At 30.8% G+C, this 23148-nt stretch overlaps 1 protein-coding gene across 4 annotated transcripts in view; it reads right to left on the minus strand.

Moving 5' to 3' along the window:
- Window positions 1–23148, minus strand: part of LOC139489742 (intraflagellar transport protein 70A-like) — a 46071-nt gene that overhangs the window by 22737 nt on the left and 186 nt on the right. For 2 of the 4 annotated variants that reach the window (XM_071276503.1, XM_071276502.1), the window contains exons 2-10: window positions 18122–18187; window positions 15430–15639; window positions 14769–14801; window positions 13694–13750; window positions 7692–7760; window positions 6797–6968; window positions 5372–5500; window positions 3239–3441; window positions 2488–2553 (exon numbers count right to left, since the gene is read on the minus strand). In XM_071276503.1, coding sequence (XP_071132604.1) covers window positions 2488–2553; window positions 3239–3441; window positions 5372–5500; window positions 6797–6968; window positions 7692–7760; window positions 13694–13750; window positions 14769–14801; window positions 15430–15639; window positions 18122–18187 — 1005 coding nt within the window. The remainder of the gene's footprint in view (window positions 1–2487; window positions 2554–3238; window positions 3442–5371; window positions 5501–6796; window positions 6969–7691; window positions 7761–13693; window positions 13751–14768; window positions 14802–15429; window positions 15640–18121; window positions 18188–23148) is intronic. The other 2 variants (XM_071276506.1, XM_071276504.1) reach the window with 1 other exon arrangement.

The raw sequence follows: 23148 nt of genomic DNA on the forward strand, positions 1-23148 counted from the left end.
CACTGATAGAGCACAAAAGCTTGAGATCTTCTTATAATTAGATATGATCAGCCTTGAAAAAGCTTAACCCAACACCTAAATGCAATACTTATATGCCCAGAGCCCATGATAGGCCTTCCTTGACATAGACTAAAACAGTTGATTTTTTTGTAAGAATAAACGAAATATTCAGAAAGATTTGAATCAGAATATTATCAGGGTTACATTACCACAAATTTTTGGATTGAAACAAAATAGCTAAAATATTCTCTCATGTTAGATCTAACTTAATTGAAGATCAGAATTGGAGACCAGAAAAAAAAATGAGAAAAAGTACTGAGACAAGTTTTGGTCTCTGAATTCATGAAACTTGATCTCCACAAAAACCACTTTACATTATTACAAATGTACTGATATGATTAGATCTTCACTAGCTAGCCAAGGGTTGGGATCCAGCCTTGTTACTCGTGCAGTGGACACTAGTATCATATTTATACTGATATGTAATAAAACTCAAAAATATTGAAAGTTGCATTAAAACAAACAATAAACTTATGCAAGTCAAAAAATACATTAAGAAAATAGACCATTAATGGCTATATTGATTCTTTAACAGGAAATTACTTTTTATTCCATGCAAACAATTTTGATTGCAAATTTAACAGACCCTGAAATAACATTTTGAATTATGTCCAATAACTTTAAGTATTTAAACATAAAAATATACTGAAAAAAAAATCATGTATTAAATTTGCAATATGTTTACAATCTTAATCATAATTTTGCTTCTATGGCCAATCAATAGCTAGCAGAAAAATGAGGTAGATAAGCAGGTAAATAATTATATATATATTTATAACATGGACTTTAATTATATATTTATAACATGGACTTTAATTATCAGTAAAGTTCTGAAAATTTAAATTGAAGTTGCAACAAATTTTTCTTGACTTAAAATGCACAAATCAAAATGTCCATAAATTTTTAAGAGTATCATAGGCATGACAATTTAATATTCCTAGGTAGGGAGGCTGGACACAAAAGTGTTTTATTTCATAAGCCTAATATGAAACATGTACAGAACCCAGTTTTCTCAAAAAGTTGTGTGTGAGAAAGTAATTTTCAAGGCTATTTTCCTATTGATTACTAAACTTAATTAAAAATAAGTGATCACTCATTCTGTCAATCCAGTGATTACATAGTAATGTTCTATAAAAAAAGACAGATAAGTGTATGATAACAGAATTAAATAGAGGCTTCCGACAAATTTCAATCAATTAATTTTTGTCAGTACTAGTAAATAATTATTCTGTTTTCATTGATAGGTAAACATTCTGATAATTAGAATTCTGTAAAATTTGCTTCAAATCATGTCAGATTAAAATATTAAAGTTCAAAAATATATTTCCATTTTTTCTCTCAAATTTTAAAAGCAATATCGATTCCTGCACTCAATTCTGAAGTTTTGTTTTCAACAACATGTTTGTTTTGCAAAATTAAATGGATAAAAATAGAAAATCACATGGATCATAAATCATAGAATTATTTTTTACTTGAAAACATTTAAATATTATTTTGTAATAATGTCTTCAAATAGTTTTAGGAGATGATTATGAGTTTTGAAATTGGGCCTATTTTCTAAAATTAAACTAAGCATAACAATGAATTTACATTACTTTTTCCCATATATAGGGCATGAATAAAGCAACCATCTCCCTTGGTACCAATAATACAAGCAAATAGCAAAGTTGAGGTTTGGCTTGGAAAACCCACAAAATATCTCAATTCAAAAAATTTAAATAGCAGCTCTATTAACACAACTTAATGCATCTGCATAAATAGGAGTTATGTCACTAACTCATAGTTTTGGCCCTTGAAATCTAACAGTTTTAACTGCAATAATGTGATGAAAATTTGACTAAAACATAAGTTACAATGTTTCAAATTGTTTCAGTTCAGAAATGATTTTCACCAGTTGTGTCAATAGTAGTGTATTTGTGATGTCATAAATGTGGGGTAAATTTCATAAAAACTTATATTCTGCATATTCAGCAAAATTTAAGACAGTTTTATGAAAAAAATAACATTGGCCCAAACCTTCCTGACCCACAATATATATAATCATGAAAAACTGTCTTTTAAAATAATAGTAATTTAGTTTAGCTGAAATTAAGATAGTTCTACTTATATCCAATCAAAATTAGTCTTAAAAATTTCTGTTGACATCTATACAAATGCAATTGAACTTGTAATTTGAACATATAAGCTTGAAATTAGTACTGAATATCAAAATTGAGAATGAAAATAGAGAATGTTTCTAAAAGACACCAACCTGACACAAGAGCAGAAAACAGCCCAAGGCCAACTAGCGTCTATCATACAAAAAAAGTACAAAATATAAGTACTTTTGCCTATCTAAGGGAAGTAACTAATTTACATAATGAACATTGATGATCAATGTAGTCTTTAAAGCTGCAAAAAAAATGAAATATACTGGTAAATACTTACAGGAGTTAAATATTTGTAAGTCAGGTGAGCATTTTCTGCCAGTACATCAGCAGCTAGATCATAGTACTGAAAGAAAAATAATATATATCAAATGACTTAAAAACATTTAATGACATCTAAATGTTGTAAGGGGAGTAACTCAAAAGTAACTGCGACAAAAACAGCATATAAAACTTTTGTAAATATCATAATTATTGATTGATAGTTGCTTATTTAACCTCCAGTGGCATAAAGTTCATACCTTCTAAAGACAAGAACAAATTAAAACATTCTATACAATAAGTAAGTTCTGTAAAATAGTATGACCATGATAAAACAAAGAACATAAGGACAGTCATTGGAAACTATTGGTATGATGGATAGGATCAGAAATTTTGCCTAAGAAGAGGCTACCTAATGCCCCTCAAAAAGTTGTTTTAAGGATTTGTTTCTGAAAATGTGGCACTCTTCCTACATCGGGAATCAGATTTTTTAAAATATTACATGTAGTTATAGATTATTGGTGGTATTTCTTATGAGCATGTTTTTCTCAGCTTCAATCTGATTAAAGGGCTCAGCCCTGAAATTATATGTAGCTGAGAATCATCCTTGTACTAGAAAGACTATTGATTATCTGCTAATCTCTGTTTTTCTACAAGGCAACAATAATGACAAAAGCTTTTGACTTTATACTTTAGATCTTTCGACTTGACTGCGAAAAACTATCTGGTACACTACTCTAGTACATTTAGTGAAAAAAAAAATTACTTACTTCATATTTGGCATACAACAAAAGAAGATTTCCAAAAGTTTCTGGAGGGAAGGGATTCTGTTGCAGTAAAAACTGCATTTTCTGGAAGCCACCGGTGGCATTGGTTTCCATGTTCATCAGAGCTTGGTTGTGAAGAGACACTGCATCTAACTCTTCTTCTGCTCTTGGTGGCATGTCTGTCAATGCTTCACATGAAGCTTCATCTTCAAAAATAATGAAATGTTATGATTTGCTTAAGTTTATAGAGGTGAAATGGAAATAATAAAAAAAATATGAAACTTTTATTAAAGAATGATGTAATTAACAACCTGGAGCAGGTAATTTACAAAATGTGCTTTTCTAATGTTTTCAAATATGTATCAGTCATTCTGCTATTTAATAGTTATAGTTTGGAAAAAAAATCAAATTCAGAACCAAAAAAAATAACTCTATATTCTTCTACAATCATAGTGTAAATGCAATCTAAATTCAGACTCAATTGTAATTGAATACATTTTTCCATACTTTGTTTGATGTCATTTTGTTTGACAAAATTTTGTATACAAACCTAAGGCCACACCAATTTAATTTCTTGTTCTACGGATTTTTGGACTCCAAAATTTGGGGCGAGCGAGCGATTTGAAAATTTTAATAAAAAAATATTTAATTTGCAAATTTTTGAGGCGAAGCTTGAAAAGTAAAGGCGAGCGATTATAATTTTTTTTTGTAAACATAAAATAGTAGGTTTTGACAATATTAAAGCTTGATTTCTCACTTGTACTTTGACATTTCTTTAATTTCTGAAGTATTTTTTCCCTGTTCACCAAGAAATAATTAAATCTGGTCTATGTATGTGTGACTGACAATGAGACAATTCTCCATCCAAATCAGTTTGGGGACAACCCCTTAATGTTATAAATATCCCTTTTACATGTTTTATGAGGGATCAATATAAGTTATTATATATTTGTTTGTACAAAAGGGCTCATATTTTCTCAAAGAACTATATATCTATCTGGTATTAAATGGTCAAAACATGTCCAAGAATTTTGTAATATTCCTGGACTTGAACCATGTTAACACATTTACTTTAACAGTTTAATATTATTCAAAATAAGTGGACCTCTCTTTTAGAAAAAGTTGTTTAAAATATGATGTAACTCTCCTCTTTTTGAGTACAAAATTCTAAGTTTTCCAAGGTTTTGTATAGAAGAACTATACAAATCCTTGGTATTTCTATTTTCTTTTCTACATCAGTAAAATGACCCCTTGTCTGAGGTCTTAGGCCCCTTGTCTCAACCTGATAATAACAAACACAGGTCAAAGTACGGCTTTTTACACAGGGCTTTGATACAGATCAAACAGCAGGCTATAAAGGACCCCAAAATTATTAGCGTACACAATTCGAACAGGAAAACCAACGATCTAATTTATATATCATGTATATCCAAACGGGAAAATACCAATGAACAACATCAACAAACGATAACTGCTGAACGACAGGCCCCTCAATCAATCAGGACAGGTGCATAAACATGCAGCGGCTATGGATATTTTTGTTTCGCCAGCATACAATATAATTGCAGTTGAGGGCAAATCCTTTAGAAGTTCTTTGTACTTTATTCTAAAAACGAACATTTTTTGATAGGGAATATAAGTAAGGGGAAAGTAACCAATTTTTTGTTCTTTACAGGTATTCCCACTGATATAAATTTATATCGGAGCACTCCCGCTTTAGATAAATAGGTTTCATGCTGAAACAAATATTCTCACAGATATTTACAAAGTGTGGTGGGGTGCTTTTATGTTTAAAATCGTTATATACAGATTAGACTGTGATTTTAAAAACAAATGTTGATATCTTTTTATAATATTTACAAAAAAAACGGTGCGGGAAATGGACATGATTACATTTCCGGATACGGGAAGCGGGAATATAAAAAAAATAAAAAAATTCTGTTTTGAAAAAAATAGGTGCGGGCGGGTCCGTCGAACAAGGAATCAAATTGGTGTGGCCTAAGAAAAATTTATACTTTATTGAACATTTAAATTCTGGGTTTCACTGTTTAAACAAATCAACGAAAACTAGTACCCAACAAATAATATTATTGAATCCACAACATATCAGCCAACATTTAAAAACACAAAACTTACAATTCTTGAGTTGATATTCTATAGCCGCCTTAAGATTAAATGCTTCAATCAACGCTGTCTCATGGAGAGTCAGAGTATTACCAACACTTCTAACATCTATTCCTTCTGTTGTCATCCCTACACTTAATTCTGTAAAAAAAATATATCAGTCAGTATTTTAACAAGTTTCTTTGAATGGTCTAAGTCCCCATCCCTTTTTTTCAAAAATTATTTTTTTTATTACGATTTTGTTTCTGACTAATGCAAAATTTCATTTTTATTATATTTCAATATAAATGATTCATTTATAGTTACTTTATGATATTCAATACTGAATCATTGCAATCGAACTTATAAACCTATCATATTCTCAGGGCTATCCCAGAAAATACTATGCCCCCCGGCCCCCCCCCCCCCCCCCCCCCAGGGACCACACTTTTGTTCTACCCCCACCACCCACATAAAATTTTGAAAAATGCCTTCCCTGGGGAACATAGTATTTTCTGGAACAGCCCTTATTGATTCATTGATTATTAAAACAAACTTTTGTTTATTTTACAAAATTAAAATTTTCCTTTATGTTCAATTTTCTTTTTTTATGGTTCTTTAATGTAAATGCTTTATTTGCAGCCTATTCACATCTTTCTGAACACTAACACATCCACAATTGTAAACCTTATTTATTTTATTGTACTCGGCATGCATGCTCAGCATGCATGATGATAAATACTTAACATACTTTTGTCAAAATGCCAAAAATCAATAACAGTATTAATTGTTCATTAGTTTTGCTTTTTTTTTTCATTTAAGATTTTTAAGATCAATAATTGTATCAGAAACATTTTCTTTGTTGAATGATATAACATTACACCTGTTCTATAAATCTCATCATTATTGATTAATACAACTGAAGTATCGTAAGAAGGAAAGATGTGCAGTTATCTCCCATATTTTCTGTAATATTTGAAAATTAATATAATAAGTTTACTTTTCAATAAAAATAAATAATAAAGTATAAATAAATTCAAAATCTTTTTTTGAACAAAATGACATTTTTCTCTTTTACTTCCATCAATCATTGAATTGATAATTGCCAGTTTGATTCATAGATTATACCATCAATCAGTTATTCATGGTGAATTGCTGACTATTTATACTCCTCAACCTCCTACTTCACTGAGGTCTGCTGCCATTGGATTTCTGTTACTTACTGAACTGATTTAATATGGAAACTTTATGTTGACTTACTCTCCAATGGTGAACTTTGACCTCTTTTGTTAAAATTTCCAATATTTCACTTTTTTATATAAACATTTTGAAGTGTTGTTATTTTTATCTGGCCAACAGCCTTATTAATTTTTTTTGAATGAAACACATAAATATTTTTGAAGACTTTTGCTAATAAAAATAACAGTGCACACACAACATTTGCAGATAAACTTTTACCTGGATGTTCTCTAATACCCCTCTCAATGATATCAGCAATATGTTTAAGTGCAGGAGCATATTGTTTCAACATGTAGTGACATAGAGCTATATTATAAGATAGATCAGCTTTGTATCCCAGTATCTGCATGGCTGTAGTAAACTTGGAACAAGCTTCCTCATATCTTCCATCCTAAAATTGTATTAGAGCAAAGATTCATATACAAATGTACAAAACTAAAATGGTCTATATCAAAAGCATTTAATTCCAAAGAGGAAAAAGAAATTTGTATCATAAGCATGTTAATTTCAGAACCAAATTCATAATCATATTAATCTATTCACTGACTAAGTATAAGAACGAAAGGAGAAAAGCACTGTAACCGTCAGGGGGTATCCGGGGGGTCCTGATCCCGAATTCCCAGGCTTAGAAACATGAAATCCTGAGGTCCAGAATTTAAAGAAATTGAAATCCCGACATCCTGAAATTCGAAAAAAGAATTCCCGGATCCTGAAAGGGTCAATCTCGAAATCCCGAGCTTAATAACATCCTATCCTGACGTCCTGAAAAAGGTCCTGTCCCCCCTCTATAAAAGACAGATACTAAGTGTATATAAATAAAGATATAGCTTATGAAATGATTATAAGACACTGGAATGTTTTAAATAATATATTTTAAGTTACCCTCTTGTAAATTTGCTAGGATATAAGTAAGGTTTGGTGTGTCCTTTATTTTCAAACTCTTATATTTTTGCATCCTTTACATTAAAATGCAAAAAAAAAAAAAAAAATCTTTCCAAAATTATGTTTATTTGAATTGATTTGAATATATGAATAATTGAATATATGACTATGTATCATTTTTAATCTGGACATTCCAAGATACTATAAGTAATGATTATGCATCATACATTACCTTAAACAAGAGGCATCCAAGGTTGATTTCTGTATCTGGATCATCTGCTGGACATTGCTCTACCAAACTCTAAAATGTATAAAGTTCAGGATTTAATAAACTTCATACCTTCAGAAAAGATTATGATGAAGTTCTTGGGTAATTCATAAGATTTCATCAAAGCATTGCTAAAAATTAACATGTAAAAGGGAAGTCATACAGTAAAACAAACTGGCAACACCATGACAAAAAAATGCAAATTGATCAAAAGACACACACCAGTAATTATATACAAAACAAGACATAGGGAAAACATGATTCCCAACAAACATTGGGGGTGATCTCAGTTGCTCTGGGAGTAATGTAAGACCCCGTTCACACTAGCATTTTTGTTGATCGATCTATTTTGAATTGATCTAAATAAAACCAGTTAGCGTTCACATTATCCTTAATCATAGCGATCTCTATCGGTCTAATCTGATCCACTGCGTTCACATTTCAATTAAAACGCAATCGATCTGACCTTTTTGACCGTAAAACTGTAAACATTGTGTATAAATAGAACTGATTTATCAAATTCATGTATAATACACCGATACACATAGTAACTTGAAAGAAAGTAAAAGTTATTGTTTATCTTGAATCACAAGTTAAAATTTTGATACCGGTGTTATTGCAGTATTCTTCAAATTTGAAAAGAGAAAAAAATCAATATCTAAGAAAAAAGACACAGATTTCGCAAATCTATGCTACGGCTAAGACAACATGTTTTCAGTTATTTTAAAGGTCTGCTAACAGAGAAATATGGGTTGAACAACGAACCTCTGGGATAATTTTACCGCTATACATGCGCATGAGTTATTTTCGATTCAATCGTACTAGTTTAAACCGATCTCTGCGTTCACATTTAACGTAAGATCGGTTTACTTTAGATCGATTCAAACTAAACTACCTCTTTTGGTGTTTTAGTTTAGACCGATTGACGATCGATTCACAGCGTTCACATTGGCCCTTAAATGGATCTAAAGGGAACCGGTCTAGTTTAAATCGATAAAAATGTCCTAGTGTGAACGGGGTCTATGAATACATGTACAATTACAATGTGGTCTGGCACATATGTAGGAGTATGTCTAAAGTGTGGAGGCTGTTGCCCCTCATCAAACCAGAGTAATTCCAATAAAAGAGTTCTCTATCTCTAGTGATTCTCGATTTGTTGAGTAACTGAACTTCTTACTATTAAAGAATCAGATGAGTCTACAGCATTATTTTTTGTATTATTTAGATAAGAAGCCTAACTTAGTTTAAATCATTCAAGTAAATAGATGCATACTTTGAAAATAATGTATTACTTTCCAGGTTCATATGGAAGTTTGTCAATAATTATTCACATATGACACAATATGACTCATGCATCTGCATGTACATCATAAAACATTTCTTATAAAAAAATATCTTACAGTTAGAATATATACATCAAATTACAGATGCAATCAATGGAGTAGATGAATATAATATATCAATATAAAATGGCTTTTTTTCACAGCTAATTACACATTGGTAACAGATGATATAGTTTGTTTTCTTCTTCATCTTTCTATACATGTATTTCTTAATCATATGAGTTATTCCCCCATACAATGCACCAATCTTAAATATCAAAATAATTCAGATTCCAAAAGATTTTACTGGAATAAAATTTTACTCAAAACTTCAATGAAAAATATTAATATTTCTCCCAAATTTAATATTTCAATGAATATCCCAATCAAAGTTATTTGCACAAGTAGTTAATAATCTTCACCAGCAGATGTAAAGTGTTGCATTTCTCCTGCTATATAAACGAATCCAACATCAGTACATGTGAGGTCTGCTGCCATTGGATTAAACTTACACTAAGTAATGAATACTAAGAAAAAATGAAAATGACTTACTACTAAGAAAATATGAAAAAGTAACTAAGTATACTATATAATAAGAAAAATATGACTACTATACAATCCAATGGTGAACTTTGACCTCTTTTGCTATTTGAGAAATAGTTAGAAATGTTTTATTATTTTTCTTAATTACTTTTAATACTTTTTTCCATTGTTAGATGCCTCAATATATCATGATTTTTTGTAATTTTGGCTTATAGATTTATTTTTCTCAATACTAAATCAGTAAATGATTGTAATTTGTAAAACATAAGTTTGTGTTTAACAGTTAATCAGCAGGACGTGACATAATTTTTTGACAAGTTACATGTAATTTGTAAACAGATGCTGAACTATGAATTATCTTAAAATAATGATGTAAAAACTTACTGCACTTAATTGATGTAGTTTCAGCATTAAAGTGTTGTAAATATGAACAACATTCCAAATTACAGCTGATTGCATTGAGTCTGTAGGTAACGGTTATATCTTTGGTTAGTTTGCTTGCTAGCTGAACCATGAAGTCATATTTAGGTTAGGTAAACTAACCTCCTTCAAGAGTAGAATAGTCCGACAGATAACCAATCTATCCGTCTGTAGAAATAGGCTACTTTGAAATGAGAGTAGAATACGTCCCTTATAAAAACTTCATGGTTCAGCTAGAAAGAAAACTAACCAAAGGTATTAACTTTACCTACACACTCAATGCAATTGGCTGTATTTTCTGATCTGAAGACACTTATGTCAAAGTTTTGCTAAATTAAAAGAGTTTGCCATCATGTGTCCTTTAAAGCTTAATTACTTTATAATAAGCATGGGTTTTGCTCTCATTGTTGGAGGCCATAAAATGACCTCTGACTGTTAAAATCTTTTTCCCTCAATGGATAGTTGTCTCATTGGCAATCATATCACCCCTATTATCTTTTATAAAGAATATGCCCCTTTCCCGCTATGAACAACATTTGGGGCCTTTTATAGCTGACTGTGCAGTATTGGCTTTGCTCATTGTTGAAGGTCGTACGGTGACCTATAGTTGTTAATTTCTGTGTCATTTTGATCTCTTGTGGAGAGTTGTCTCATTGGCAATCATACCACATCTTCTTTTTTTTATATAGATATAGGAAGATGCATGACTGGTTTTACATTTTCGAAATGTTCAATAGAAAGAAATCTTCAATTGAAAATAATACAAATCTTTAAACTTATTTCAATGGGATTAATTAAAGTCTTTAATTTTGGGAGGTTCTCATCTTGTATTTGTAGTTTGGAAATTGGGCCCCAATTTTTTAATGGTCTAGATGAAGGTCCAAGTTCCAAGAAAGAAAATTTTGTTTGAATTCATAAAAAAATGAATTTTAGCAGCTCTATGATATGCCGTATCTTATTGTGCAGTTAGATTTTTTATTTTGGACCCTGTTTTCAAATTAGTCCATACTAAGGTTTGACAGGTCCAAAATAAAACATTGTTTGATTTCAACTAAAATCAAATTTTTGGATCCCCCCCCTTTTTGGACCATCAATGCATTTGAATTGGGACATGTAATTGGACCCCCCCCCCTTTTTTTGGACCATCAATCCATTTGAATGGGGACATGTGGTTGGAACCCCCCTTTTTAAAATGGCTGGATCCACCCCTGTACAGTCATATGCCCAAGAAAGTAACGGTGTTGTTTATTTAAATATGCTGATCATATATAACCCCCAGGCAATACAACAAGAATGTTAAACATATCAACATGTAAATTGAACAGGGTTATTTCCCATGCAACACATGGCTTCAACTTGTTTCTTAATATTGTTGTAAATGTTTACTTTTACAATTTTAAAATTTCACTTTTTATCTAATAACTACTTTGACCAAAATCTTAATCTTATACACAAAAGCTTGAATAATTATATTTAAGTATTTGCCAAAAAAAATTCTGTTTGTACCTGTGTTTTTTTCTCACCTTAAAATAGACAGCTATATATACTGCCAAGTTTCTTGCTCTACCGAGGTCTGCTACCATTGGATTCTGGTTAAACTTATACTTATGTATGGACTAATGAAGCTTGATGTTAATGAAGACTTATCCAATGGTGAACTTTGACCTCTTTTGTTCAAATTTTTTATTTCATTAGACATCACACATATATACTAACAGAAATCATAAGTTAAACTGCAAGCTCAGAAATTATTCCATGCTTTTTCACAAGCATGCCCCTTTTTAAAAAAAACGTAATTTTAGTTTTTAAGTCATTTCTCCAAATTCATCTCCATACTTGCAACTTCAAAGATCCTTTGCAGTAAAGCTTCATTTTGTAACCTAGAGTTATCTCCCATATCTAAATGTTCCAGAAAACTAGATGTGACCATTAAACAAAATCCTCTCTAAGGAGCCCAAAATAAGTAGACAAATTAATCTTAATCAAACTAGATTTAATGGTAAAAAATTCTGTCAAAAGTAACTGAGTGAACTAGATATATGCTTTTAACAACTCCTACATTTAAACTATATGAACCAAAAAATGCAGGCATGGCAAAAAGGAGACCACAAAAATAATTCACATGAAATTTTTAAAATATTCAAATGTATCAGTCAGCTGCGATTATTTAAAAACAATTTAGTAGATACATTGTATATTAGAATGAGACACAGAATTTTACATGCAGCCACACTGGTCATTCAAAAATTAGACAATTATCCAAAGCAAAACAAGTAAGACAAAAGTGCAGAAAATAAGATTTAAAAAAAAAACAACATAAAATGGCATGATATCTATAGCAATGAATTGTTTTTGTTTGTATGTTTTTCTTTTTTATTCATAGACCATATATCTAATAAAATAATTATGATATATGTTTATAAAACTAAATATGTTTAGGGGCCAGTTGAAGGACGCCTCCGGGTGCGGGAATTTCTCGCTACATTGAAGACCTGTTGGTGACCTTCTGCTGTTGTTTTTTTCTATGATCGGGTTGTTGTCTCTTTGGCACATTCCCCATTTCCATTCTCAATTTTATATTAAAAATGAAAACATTATTTACAGCCTCTTGCAGTGACATGTAATATGTTTACACTTTTCATTCAACCACACTCAGTCATAGGCCTTGCAAGGTAACATAGTTTTTTCTTTATTTACATGATCAGCTGATCATTATAGTAACCCTCAGGCAATATTACAAGAATGTGTAAACATCTAAGTAGGTTAGAACAGGGTTATTTCCCATATAACACAGGGTTTAAACAAATTTCAAAATATTGTTGTAAAGGCAAACTTTGAAATTTTGAAATTTCACTTTCTATCTATTTATTGGTTTGACCAAAATATGAATCCCTAACATATAAACATAAATTGATCACATTCTAGTATTTGCCATGAAAAAAATCTTAAGCACCTCACATTCTTTTCAGCTTAAAATAGACAGCTATATATACTGCCAAGTTTCTACTACTACTGAGGTCTGCTACCATTGGATTCTGGTAAAACTTATACTTATCAATGGACTAATGATGACTAATGAATATGAATGAAACTTAATAAAGATGACTTATAACTCCAATGGTGAACTTTGACCTCTTTTGTTGAATTTAAAAAAAAAAATATTTCTCTCATTTACTCATTTGTTTCATGGACAATAAATTTAGAAAGAAGTGCCAAATACTTTAAAGAATCTTATTTTATTAAGAATTGATATTGTTGCTTGTGCATATCTATTTCAAGTTCTAATGCTTGAAATTTGCATTTTGATTATTGTTTCAAGATTTCCTTTCTGAGTTATCTCCCATGTCACAATGTAACAGAAAAACAGATGTGACTGAATAACAATACTGTCCCTAAAAGGAGCGTATAACATATAAAAATGTCAAGGTCAGATGATACTGGCAAGACCAACATGCAGACATAACATTCATTCCATTTACCAAATATAGTTGACGTATTGGTTATAAAACTTGAAAAACACAATATATATACAGCATGTTTGCATGTATTTGGTTCTTTTTCCCATCTATTTTGTAAGTTATTATCCAAAACGTATGGAATTTTTCATATCACTGCAGGGAATTTTGGAGGAAAGTCACACAAATCTTCCAAGATACCAATAACATGAATAATTGAACTCACCTTAGCTCCAGGTAAATCTTCCTCGCCATATTTAATAGCAGCTTGTAATTTAGTGATCTGAAAATGTCAAAATAGAAATTTTTAAAAATACATTAATAACTTTCCGTTTGTTTGGAAAGGAAGAGATAAGAGGTGGATGAAGAAAAATAAACTCTTTTCTCTATTTAATTTTCAAGTATGCAAACATGGATTAGTAAATTGATGATGATGATGGATTAGGATTTAAGCCAAAAAATACTACACTTTAAATAACTAAACAATGAAAAAGAAGTATCAAATCATCCATTAAAGACATGTTCACTTTTGAAAAATTCGAAACCAAAAAATACAAATTGTGCGCTTTCTGAAATAGTATTTCCAAGTGTTGCAAACTTTAATAATTTACCATAGGTAATAATGACAATTCTTTCTTGCATAAAACACTTACAAAATGTATATCTAACAATTAATCTGACAATTGCCTGTGTCCAAGTTTTGCATACAATGACCTGACAACACTTCATTCTACTTTCTGTTCTAGCAGTTTTCACATTTATAAGCCATTGAAATGCCTGACTATGAATTTTTGTAGGTGTGTGTCATTACAACAAAACCAAATGATCACTAAAGCTAGTTCCTTTTAAACAGGATGTTGAACATAGCATTGTCAGTTCCTTGTAAGTTTGGCATATGGGCATATGACCTGTATTTTAATCATATTAATTTAACAATTATCATGATTATAAATGGTACTTTAAATATTTAAGGTGGTACCCAACACTTAAACTAAAATTAATTTGGCTCGTTTAATTTTCTTAAAATTTTGACAAAGTATTTAATTTGACCCCTTGACAAAAATATAAAATATTTAAAATTTTTTGAACCAACTGTTTTATCAGAAAAATTACACTGGTTATATAGCAGTTTGACAAACACTTATTTTGATATTCCCTTAACAACACAACGCAATTAAAACGTTTAGCTGATTTTACAGAGTTATCTCCCTGTAGTGTTACATGTAGGTACCACCTTAAACAAACAAACAAAACAATTAAATATAACAATCAGAAACAACAGGAAATCTAAAGAACCTCACCATTAGCTTCTTTTTAGCTATTGCTTTGGAATCCTTTGTGAATAAAATTACATCTATATCAATTCCATTCAAATTATAACTTTTCTTTACACATTTTCAAAATATTTCAACATTGAAGACCAATGTGATTTTTATACTTTTAACATCAAAGAATTTTTGTTATTTACAACTGAACTAGGAGAAAAAAATTATATGTTTCTATTAAGAAAAGTTATACATTGTACATAAAATTGAGTGAAATTTTGTTTGATTTTGATTATTGTTGCTTCTAGTCAAAATGAAAGTATTTGGTAAAAGACAATGTTTTTAGTGCATTTGTTTGGCAGTAAAATCTATGTCATTTCTTTTAGCAAAGGGAGGATTATCTTAATAGGGATGCTTTTCATATCTCGGGATAAAAGATATAAATTAATACATTTCTGTAGGTAAGTTTGAATAAGACAGATGATTGAAACATGTAGGCCAGCTAGGGCACAATATACAATGATGCAGGAATCAAGTTTGAACATAAAACATTTAAAGGACATCTGAAATCAGCATATTAAAAGATTATTATAGGGTATGAAAATTATGTTAATCAAACTTATATTTACTGTATTAAAAGTTGGTGTTCTAAAAACTAATGTCATGAAATACAGGAATAATATTTTTGAAATCTTACCTTTCCTTGGTACTCTGGGTTGTCTATTTGACAAGCAACTTTCATTGCCTCCTGATACAAACAAGCCTTGTGGAGGGACTGGGAATAATACAGTTTATAATCGTCAACTTCTGGGTGCATTATACTCAGCTGTTCATAGCAATCTGAGGCATTAACAAAATCCTGCATCTGGAAATAGCAGTATCCCAACAAGGACAAGGCTGCTCTGGACTGAAATATATAACATATGATTAGCTAAATTTTTGGGGTATATCACTGTATATATAAAATTTGATTCATAAATTATGAGATTGAGGATCATCAGTTAAGGACAAAAAGACTTGAACTTGATTATCACTTATCATCCGACCTTTCAAAAAATCTGCAAAAACAATGTTGTTTTTTAATGCTGAAACCACTTGCACATTCTGCCTTAGCCAACTAACCAACCGATCACCTTTGATTTTATTAATTCATTACCATTATGCTTTAGCAGCAGGTTAAACAGTCATGTAATTCATTGCATAAAACTGAGAAAGGAAATAGGGAATGTGTCAAAGCAACAACAACCCGAGCATAGAGCAGACAACAGCTGAAGGCCACAAATCGGTCTTCAATGTAGCGAGAAACTCCCCCACCCGGAGGCGTCCTTCAGCTGGCCCCTTAAAATATGTATACTAGTAAATGTAGTACAGTGATAATGGACGTCATACTAAACTCCGAATTATACACAAGAAACTAAAATTAAAAATCATACAAGACTAACAGAGGCCAAAGGCTCCTGACTTGGGATAGGCGCAAAATTACGGTGGGGTTAAATATGTTTATGAGATCTCAACCCCCCCATACCTCTAGCCAATGTAGAAAAGTAAACGCATAACAATACACACATTAAAATTCAGTTCAACAATGTTCAAGAGAAGTCTGAGTCCTATGTCAGAAGATGTAACAAAAGAAAATAAATAAAATGACAATAATACATAAATAACAACAGACTACTAGCAGTTAACTGACATGCCAGCTCCAGACCTCAATTAAACTGTTCGAAAAATTATGTCTTCCTCATATGAATATCAGGCACAATCCCTCCTGCTAGGGGTTTAGTATCATACTATCATAAAATATATGAGAAGAACATAACCTGTGTCATGCCAACAACTGTTTTTTAAATAAATGTGTTTAGTTCCGATGCAAAGACCCTATAAGTGAATCAATATTAAGCCAAAATATGCAATCTTTAATGACCTGACAACAGTATCGTAACTATATCCCTTCTTAATAAGTCTGTTTAAAGGTTTTGTAAGCTTTTGAGGTGAATACTGACATTTTTGTGCTTTGTAAAGACTATCACCATATATTTACGAATTATTTCCTTATACCGATGATAAAATTTAGTAAATGTTTTGACTAGTTTGTGATATCGTAAAACCCTGGTGTAATAATTTTTCAGTAATACATAAATTTCTCTCGCTAAAATCTAATACGTTGTTACATACACAAGCAAATCGTACAAGTCGATATATATAAACACCATAAGATGGTGACAAGGGAACGTCACCATCTAAAAATGGATAATAATAACGATAGGAAATGAAAAATCATCTCTTTTATCATAAATTTTTGTGTTAAGCTTCCCATTAACGTATAGATATCAAGATCGAGGAAAGGGCAGTGATCATTGATAGTATTAGCTTTATCATAAGTAAGTTTAACAGGATAAATTTCTTTAGTATACATACTGAAGTCATCATTATTGAGAGCCAAAAATATGAATATATCATCCAAATATCGAAAAGTATTGTTAAATTTTTGTATCAAATGTTGTTTTGATGGGTCTTTGCTAATTAAGTCATAAATTGTAACTCATAACAATATAAAAACAGGTCTGCAATAAGTGGTGCACAGTTAGTCCCCATTGAAATACCAATATCTTGACGATATACAGAATCTCCAAAGTGAACAAAAATGTTTTCAAGTAAAAATTCAACACATATACATGTATAGTATCAAAGCATGTCCAATTGACATAGCTCTTTTGTTTATTGCTACTAAAAAATGACCTAAAAGAGTTTGAACATATGTTCTCGCAGTCTGACTTTTTAAATGCCCAGTTAATTAGGGATGTGATTTTTTTCTTAATGAGAATATGAGGCAAAGTGGTATAGGGTAGAAAAATCAAAACTTTGAACAGATTCAAAATCACCAATATACTGTATGCATGCAATTTATCAAGTTTTTCCAACGAGTTTTTGACACTCCAAAAGTAATTAATTCCACTATTTTCAAAGGCCTTATTTGAACAATTTATTATCAGGTTTTTTTATTGTACCAAGTGTACTAGTAAGTAGAATAGACAATTTAGTAGTGGAACAATGGCTTGAAGATGAAATAAATCTATAATTGTAAGGTTTTTTGTATAGCTTCAAATTCGGAAACCAGTACATAGTCATACATGTAGCTGGGACTTTCATTGTATTTGGCTCTGCTTGTAGAGAAGTAGCTAAACGTTTGTGTTTTTTACAGATGTCATTTTCTAAAAATGAAGTCAGTTGGAATGTTGGTGAATTCATATATACTTGCAATTTAATTCCTAATACATATTCATGTACTGCAATGCAAATTAACAAAAAAGGTGCATTTTTTAAAAACAAGACAGCTATTTGACATTCAACTGGCTTCCATTAATTTCAACCACTGCACACTCAATACTTACTTTCTGATGACTTTGTAGTTGATTATTAAGAATCTGGACCGCATCATTGTACCTTTGATCTTTTACCTGTAAAATAGAAGGAATTAATACTTTTTATTTAAGTTGCATGGATATACTGTAAAATGTACATTTTAGTACATCAACTACCCTTCTGCCCTTGAAAAATTCTTTAAAATGTTAATACAACTTGTACTAGTGCATATGAAATATCAATAATCATTGACTTTTCATCAGTTGTTCCACTTAAACTAACCCAATTACCATGATTACAAACTTTAACATGAAAACTAAGCCAAATGTTTCAAAGTCAACAGAACATGACTGAAGGGACAAAGGCTATACATGTACATGTATATAATTTCCAACAAAATGAGCAATTCTAATTCCATTATCATGAATTAATTTAATTTCAAACCAAATATCATTGACCTTACATTTGTAAGTAGTCTTAAAATCACTACTGCACTCATGAGAATACTAATGATTAGTACTACCATAACTACTGCCTTTTATTAACCTTGAATTGAAAACAATTGTGAATGTTTTAGATACAAAATGTAACTTATTATAATTCATGCCATTCTTTAACGTACAATTTCTATTTTATTTTTATGATAGATAATATATACTTCATATATGATATCTAAAAATTAGGTACATGTACAAGCTGGTAAAAAGCATGAAAAGTATGAGTTGGAAAAGTAAGCTTTAGTTACAAGTTAAATTTGCAAAGGTAAGAGATGACATTAATCATGTTGATACATAAAATTGAGAATGGAAATGGGGAATGTGTCAAAGAGACAACAACCCGACCAAATAAAAAACAACAGCAGAGGGTCACCAACAGGTCTTCAATGTAGCGAGAAATTCCCGCACCCGGAGGCGTCCTTCAGCTGGCCCCTAAACAAATATATACTAGTCCAGTGATAATGAACGCCATACCAATTTCCAAATTGTACACAAGAAACTAAAATTAAAATAATACAAGACTAACAAAGGCCAGAGGCTCCTGACTTGGGACAGGCGCAAAAATGCGGCGGGGTTAAACATGTTTGTGAGATCTCAACTCTCCCCCTATACCTCTAACCAATGTAGTAAAGTAAACGCATAACAATACGCACATTAAAATTCAGTTCAAGAGAAATCCGAGTCTGATGTCAGAAGATGTAACCAAAGAAAATAAACAAAATGACAATAATACATAAATAACAACAGACTACTAGCAGTTAACTGACATGCCAGCATGTACATATATATACAATGTATTTATAATGAACATGTGCATATATGTATATGTACAGGTATATATACACAAAAATGCATGATCTCCATATTTTTTTGCACCTTATAAGTGGGTCTGATTGGGGTCTAAGTGTGATGCAGGATTGCCGATTTTTTGTAAGCGTGATACATTTGTACATGTACGTGAAAGTCAAATTATTGTGCCGTGAAATTGGGAAATAACGTCTAGCAGGACACAGGAAATTACCAAAAAAATGAGAATTGCTTACGTTTATTGTGTAAGCGGGATACAGGAATCTGACAAAACAGTAATCAGGATCCTGGACCAGAACGTTAACCCCCCAATGAGACCCCCTTATAACTTTATCCCAACTCTCTGGTACAAGACAAGTTAGTGTTTATTTCTTGAATACTTATTTCAATTGCAATAATTAACAGAAGTTTAAATAATTATTTTTATTCAGCCCATTTCATGGCACTCTCATACATTGTACATGTACATATATGTACATAGCAATGTCGGATCTCCTGTAGTTGGTGATCGCAATACTGTTATCAGTCTTCACAATGAACTGCAAAATCTACAGGCCCGGAGCTCAATTTTTGAAAATTTTTAGTTAGATTCTGTTGGCCTGTAGATATGATTTTTACAGGCCCGAGAGCAATTTTACCAGCCTGGGCTGCCTGGGCTGCCACTCAGCCTGAAGACTGTGGTATACCAGTATTGTCCACAATACTGGTATAAAAATTTTGTACCAGTATTGTAACTTTTTTTTTAAAAACAACAATACTGGTATATTACTTATATACCAGTATTGTAGTTGTATTGTTGATTGTACTTTAAGGTGTGTAATGAAAAATGAAATTTAAGCAAAATTAGATACAGTACTGTATATATTGAAGTTCAAAGGGAAATTAAATGAACTCAAAAAGATTATAGAGGATAATTGTGAAATCAATTAAAAACCAGTAAAAATAATCATGATAATTACTATACTTGTGAAAATAAACAAAAGATTATTGTAATTTACTCATATTATTCAAACAATTTTTAATTATATAAATAACTGCTAATAATTTTATCATATTTCTATATTTTTTAATTAATTCAATTGAGATAAAAAAATAAAAAAAAAAAGCTTAATTTTATTATCTAAGTTATCATGGTTATCATGGTTATTATTAATTTTAATAAATTCAAGCAAATTAATACACTATGACACTGTAAATTCAGCATTTACATGTATGCCATCGTATATTTTTTTTACAGATATTTTAATACATGTATACTAAGATCATATGCATTTGTTGGTCTTCATTTTCTTATAAATGTTTCTCAATATCCATTAATAATAAAAAAGTTGCTAATAGGGAAACCTGATTATAATCAAATTAACTAGTTTGTCTATATTAATGTTAAGGTTAGTTAAAGCAGTTGATTCAGAACCATGGGCAATACAATTTGTAGCAGATACATACTCAAATACTAATACATGTATTAGACAAGCACTCCTACAGTAAGAGAGCTGTACAGGTGCTATCTAAACATGCTAAACAAGCTTGTAATCTAGTAAGCGTAAGAGGAAGTCAACAGACTGAATACCTAAATATCAATATGGGAAGTGGGGGTTGCAGAAATGCCATCTGAAGAAGAAAAAAACAATATAAATGCTGATGATACAGAAGCTATAACAGCATTAATGTCAATATAAAATTCACTTAAATATACGAGTCTGAGACAGTATGGTTCCCTTTTAACAGTTTAAAAGAAAAAAACCATCGGAAGATTTAAGTTTCATTACAATCACAGTCATGACAGTGTATCAACAATGGCATCATCAGTTAAACATACAATCATTCTATATAAAATTGTTATGTCATACATGTATGTTGATATCATTATGCATATATATATGTGACACCTTTAATGAGGGTCTCATTGGGGGGTTCGGATCCCGGATCCCGCTTACTGTTTTGTCAGATTCCCGTATCCCGCTTACACTATGTATGTACATGATGTAAGCAATTCTCATTTTTTTTCTAATTTCCTGTGTCCCGCTAGCCTCCACTTCCCGTTTTCACGGCACAATAATTTGACTTTCACGTGTCACGCTTACAAAAAATCGGCAATCCTGCGCCACGCTTAGACCCCAATACACCTTATCGCTATTTACTCCATTCCGGGAAAAACAGTCATTTATACAACTACCTGTTTGGGTCACTGGCCGAAAAATGGAGGTCATCAGTAGTGAGCTGAGGGAGAAAAAAATTTAGAAAGTGATCATCAAGAAACTTTGATATAGTATGACCCACTTTTTTCGAAATTAAAATTGAAGTAAAAAATATTTTGTTTGAAGTATTTACGGTAGTTTAAACAGGTCTCAATAAAAAGTATCATGCATGGTGAATTGTTTAAACAGGGTCCCAGATAGCTTCAACTGGATGAAAAAGTTGTGTAATTTTAGAACTTATCCGGAATGGAATAAATAGCGATTAGGTGTAATGGACCCACTTTAATAATAGATTAATTACCTATATATCGTCGTGTCATATGTTTTCGTATGTCATATATTTATCGTATCAACCACGTTTCGACTGCATATGCGTACATTGTGGCATGTTTTTCTGTTTCTATATTTAGAACAACAACACCACTACAACTTGATATATTTAAAACATATTCAACGTCGCTTTTTAAAGACGTTAGAACAAATTAAATAAAACTGACCTATTTAGCCATTTTTATTTAATGTCAAAAATACGCATCACTAGAATAGTTGTGGAAAAATTTCTGAAGGGTTAAAATAAAGTCCAGATATGTTTTTTGCAAGTCAGACACCGGATCTTCAAGACATATGACTGTCATGTGTTTTTTTGGCCGTTTTAATTACAAACCATCAAGTTAAAATTAGCAGGGTTCTTATATAAAATGGTTGTTCAAAATCCAACTATTCAATATTTCATTGACAATTTTTTTTATACATCCTTGATACATGAAGATGAAAACAGTCTTAACTTTTTATATTTAATCATAAATTTTGAAAACTGCATTTTATTTTAGAAAAAATAATGTATTTTGTACAAACCAGGTGCCAATCTGAAAATTAATCAATATCTAAAAATTTCATCACACGAAACACCAACCTTACTAGTTGATCCCGTAATCCCGTTGATCCCATACGTAACTAGTAAGTAGTAAAGTAATTTTTAGTACTGAAAAGTATTTAATAACTTTTTTTATGATTCAAGCGATCACCAGAACCACGACTTTAAAAAAAAATTATTTTCGGATTTTGTAGTCATTTCCTGTCCGTGTACTGATCCAATTTTTATTTCATACGAAAACATATGACGCCGTTTTTTTGACATACAAAAATCGCAAAGTAATCGGAAACAGTAAAAAATCGTAGAAATCATTGACAAAAAAACTAGATACCTAAAATCAATCTACAGGACATGCTTTTTAAATCTGAGTAAACACCTAAATAAAAACTCAACAGTAAAAACCGTAAGCAGTGAAAATTGTTATTAGTACAAAAACACATTACACGATGATATGTATTGTTTATTTAAAAAAAAAAAAAATACTGGTACAATACTGGAATACAATACTGGTACAAAATTTTTATACCACTATTGTGGACAATACTGGTATACCAGTATTGCGATCACCAACTACAGGAGATCCGCAATGTCACTGTCAGAATGTCAGAAATTTAAAATAAAATTAACTTATTAATTTATATATAAACTATAAATTTTACTCGGAAAAACTGAATGTATTA

Source organism: Mytilus edulis, chromosome 9, assembly GCF_963676685.1.
Source record: "Mytilus edulis chromosome 9, xbMytEdul2.2, whole genome shotgun sequence".
Taxonomy (NCBI): Eukaryota; Metazoa; Mollusca; class Bivalvia; order Mytilida; family Mytilidae; genus Mytilus; species Mytilus edulis.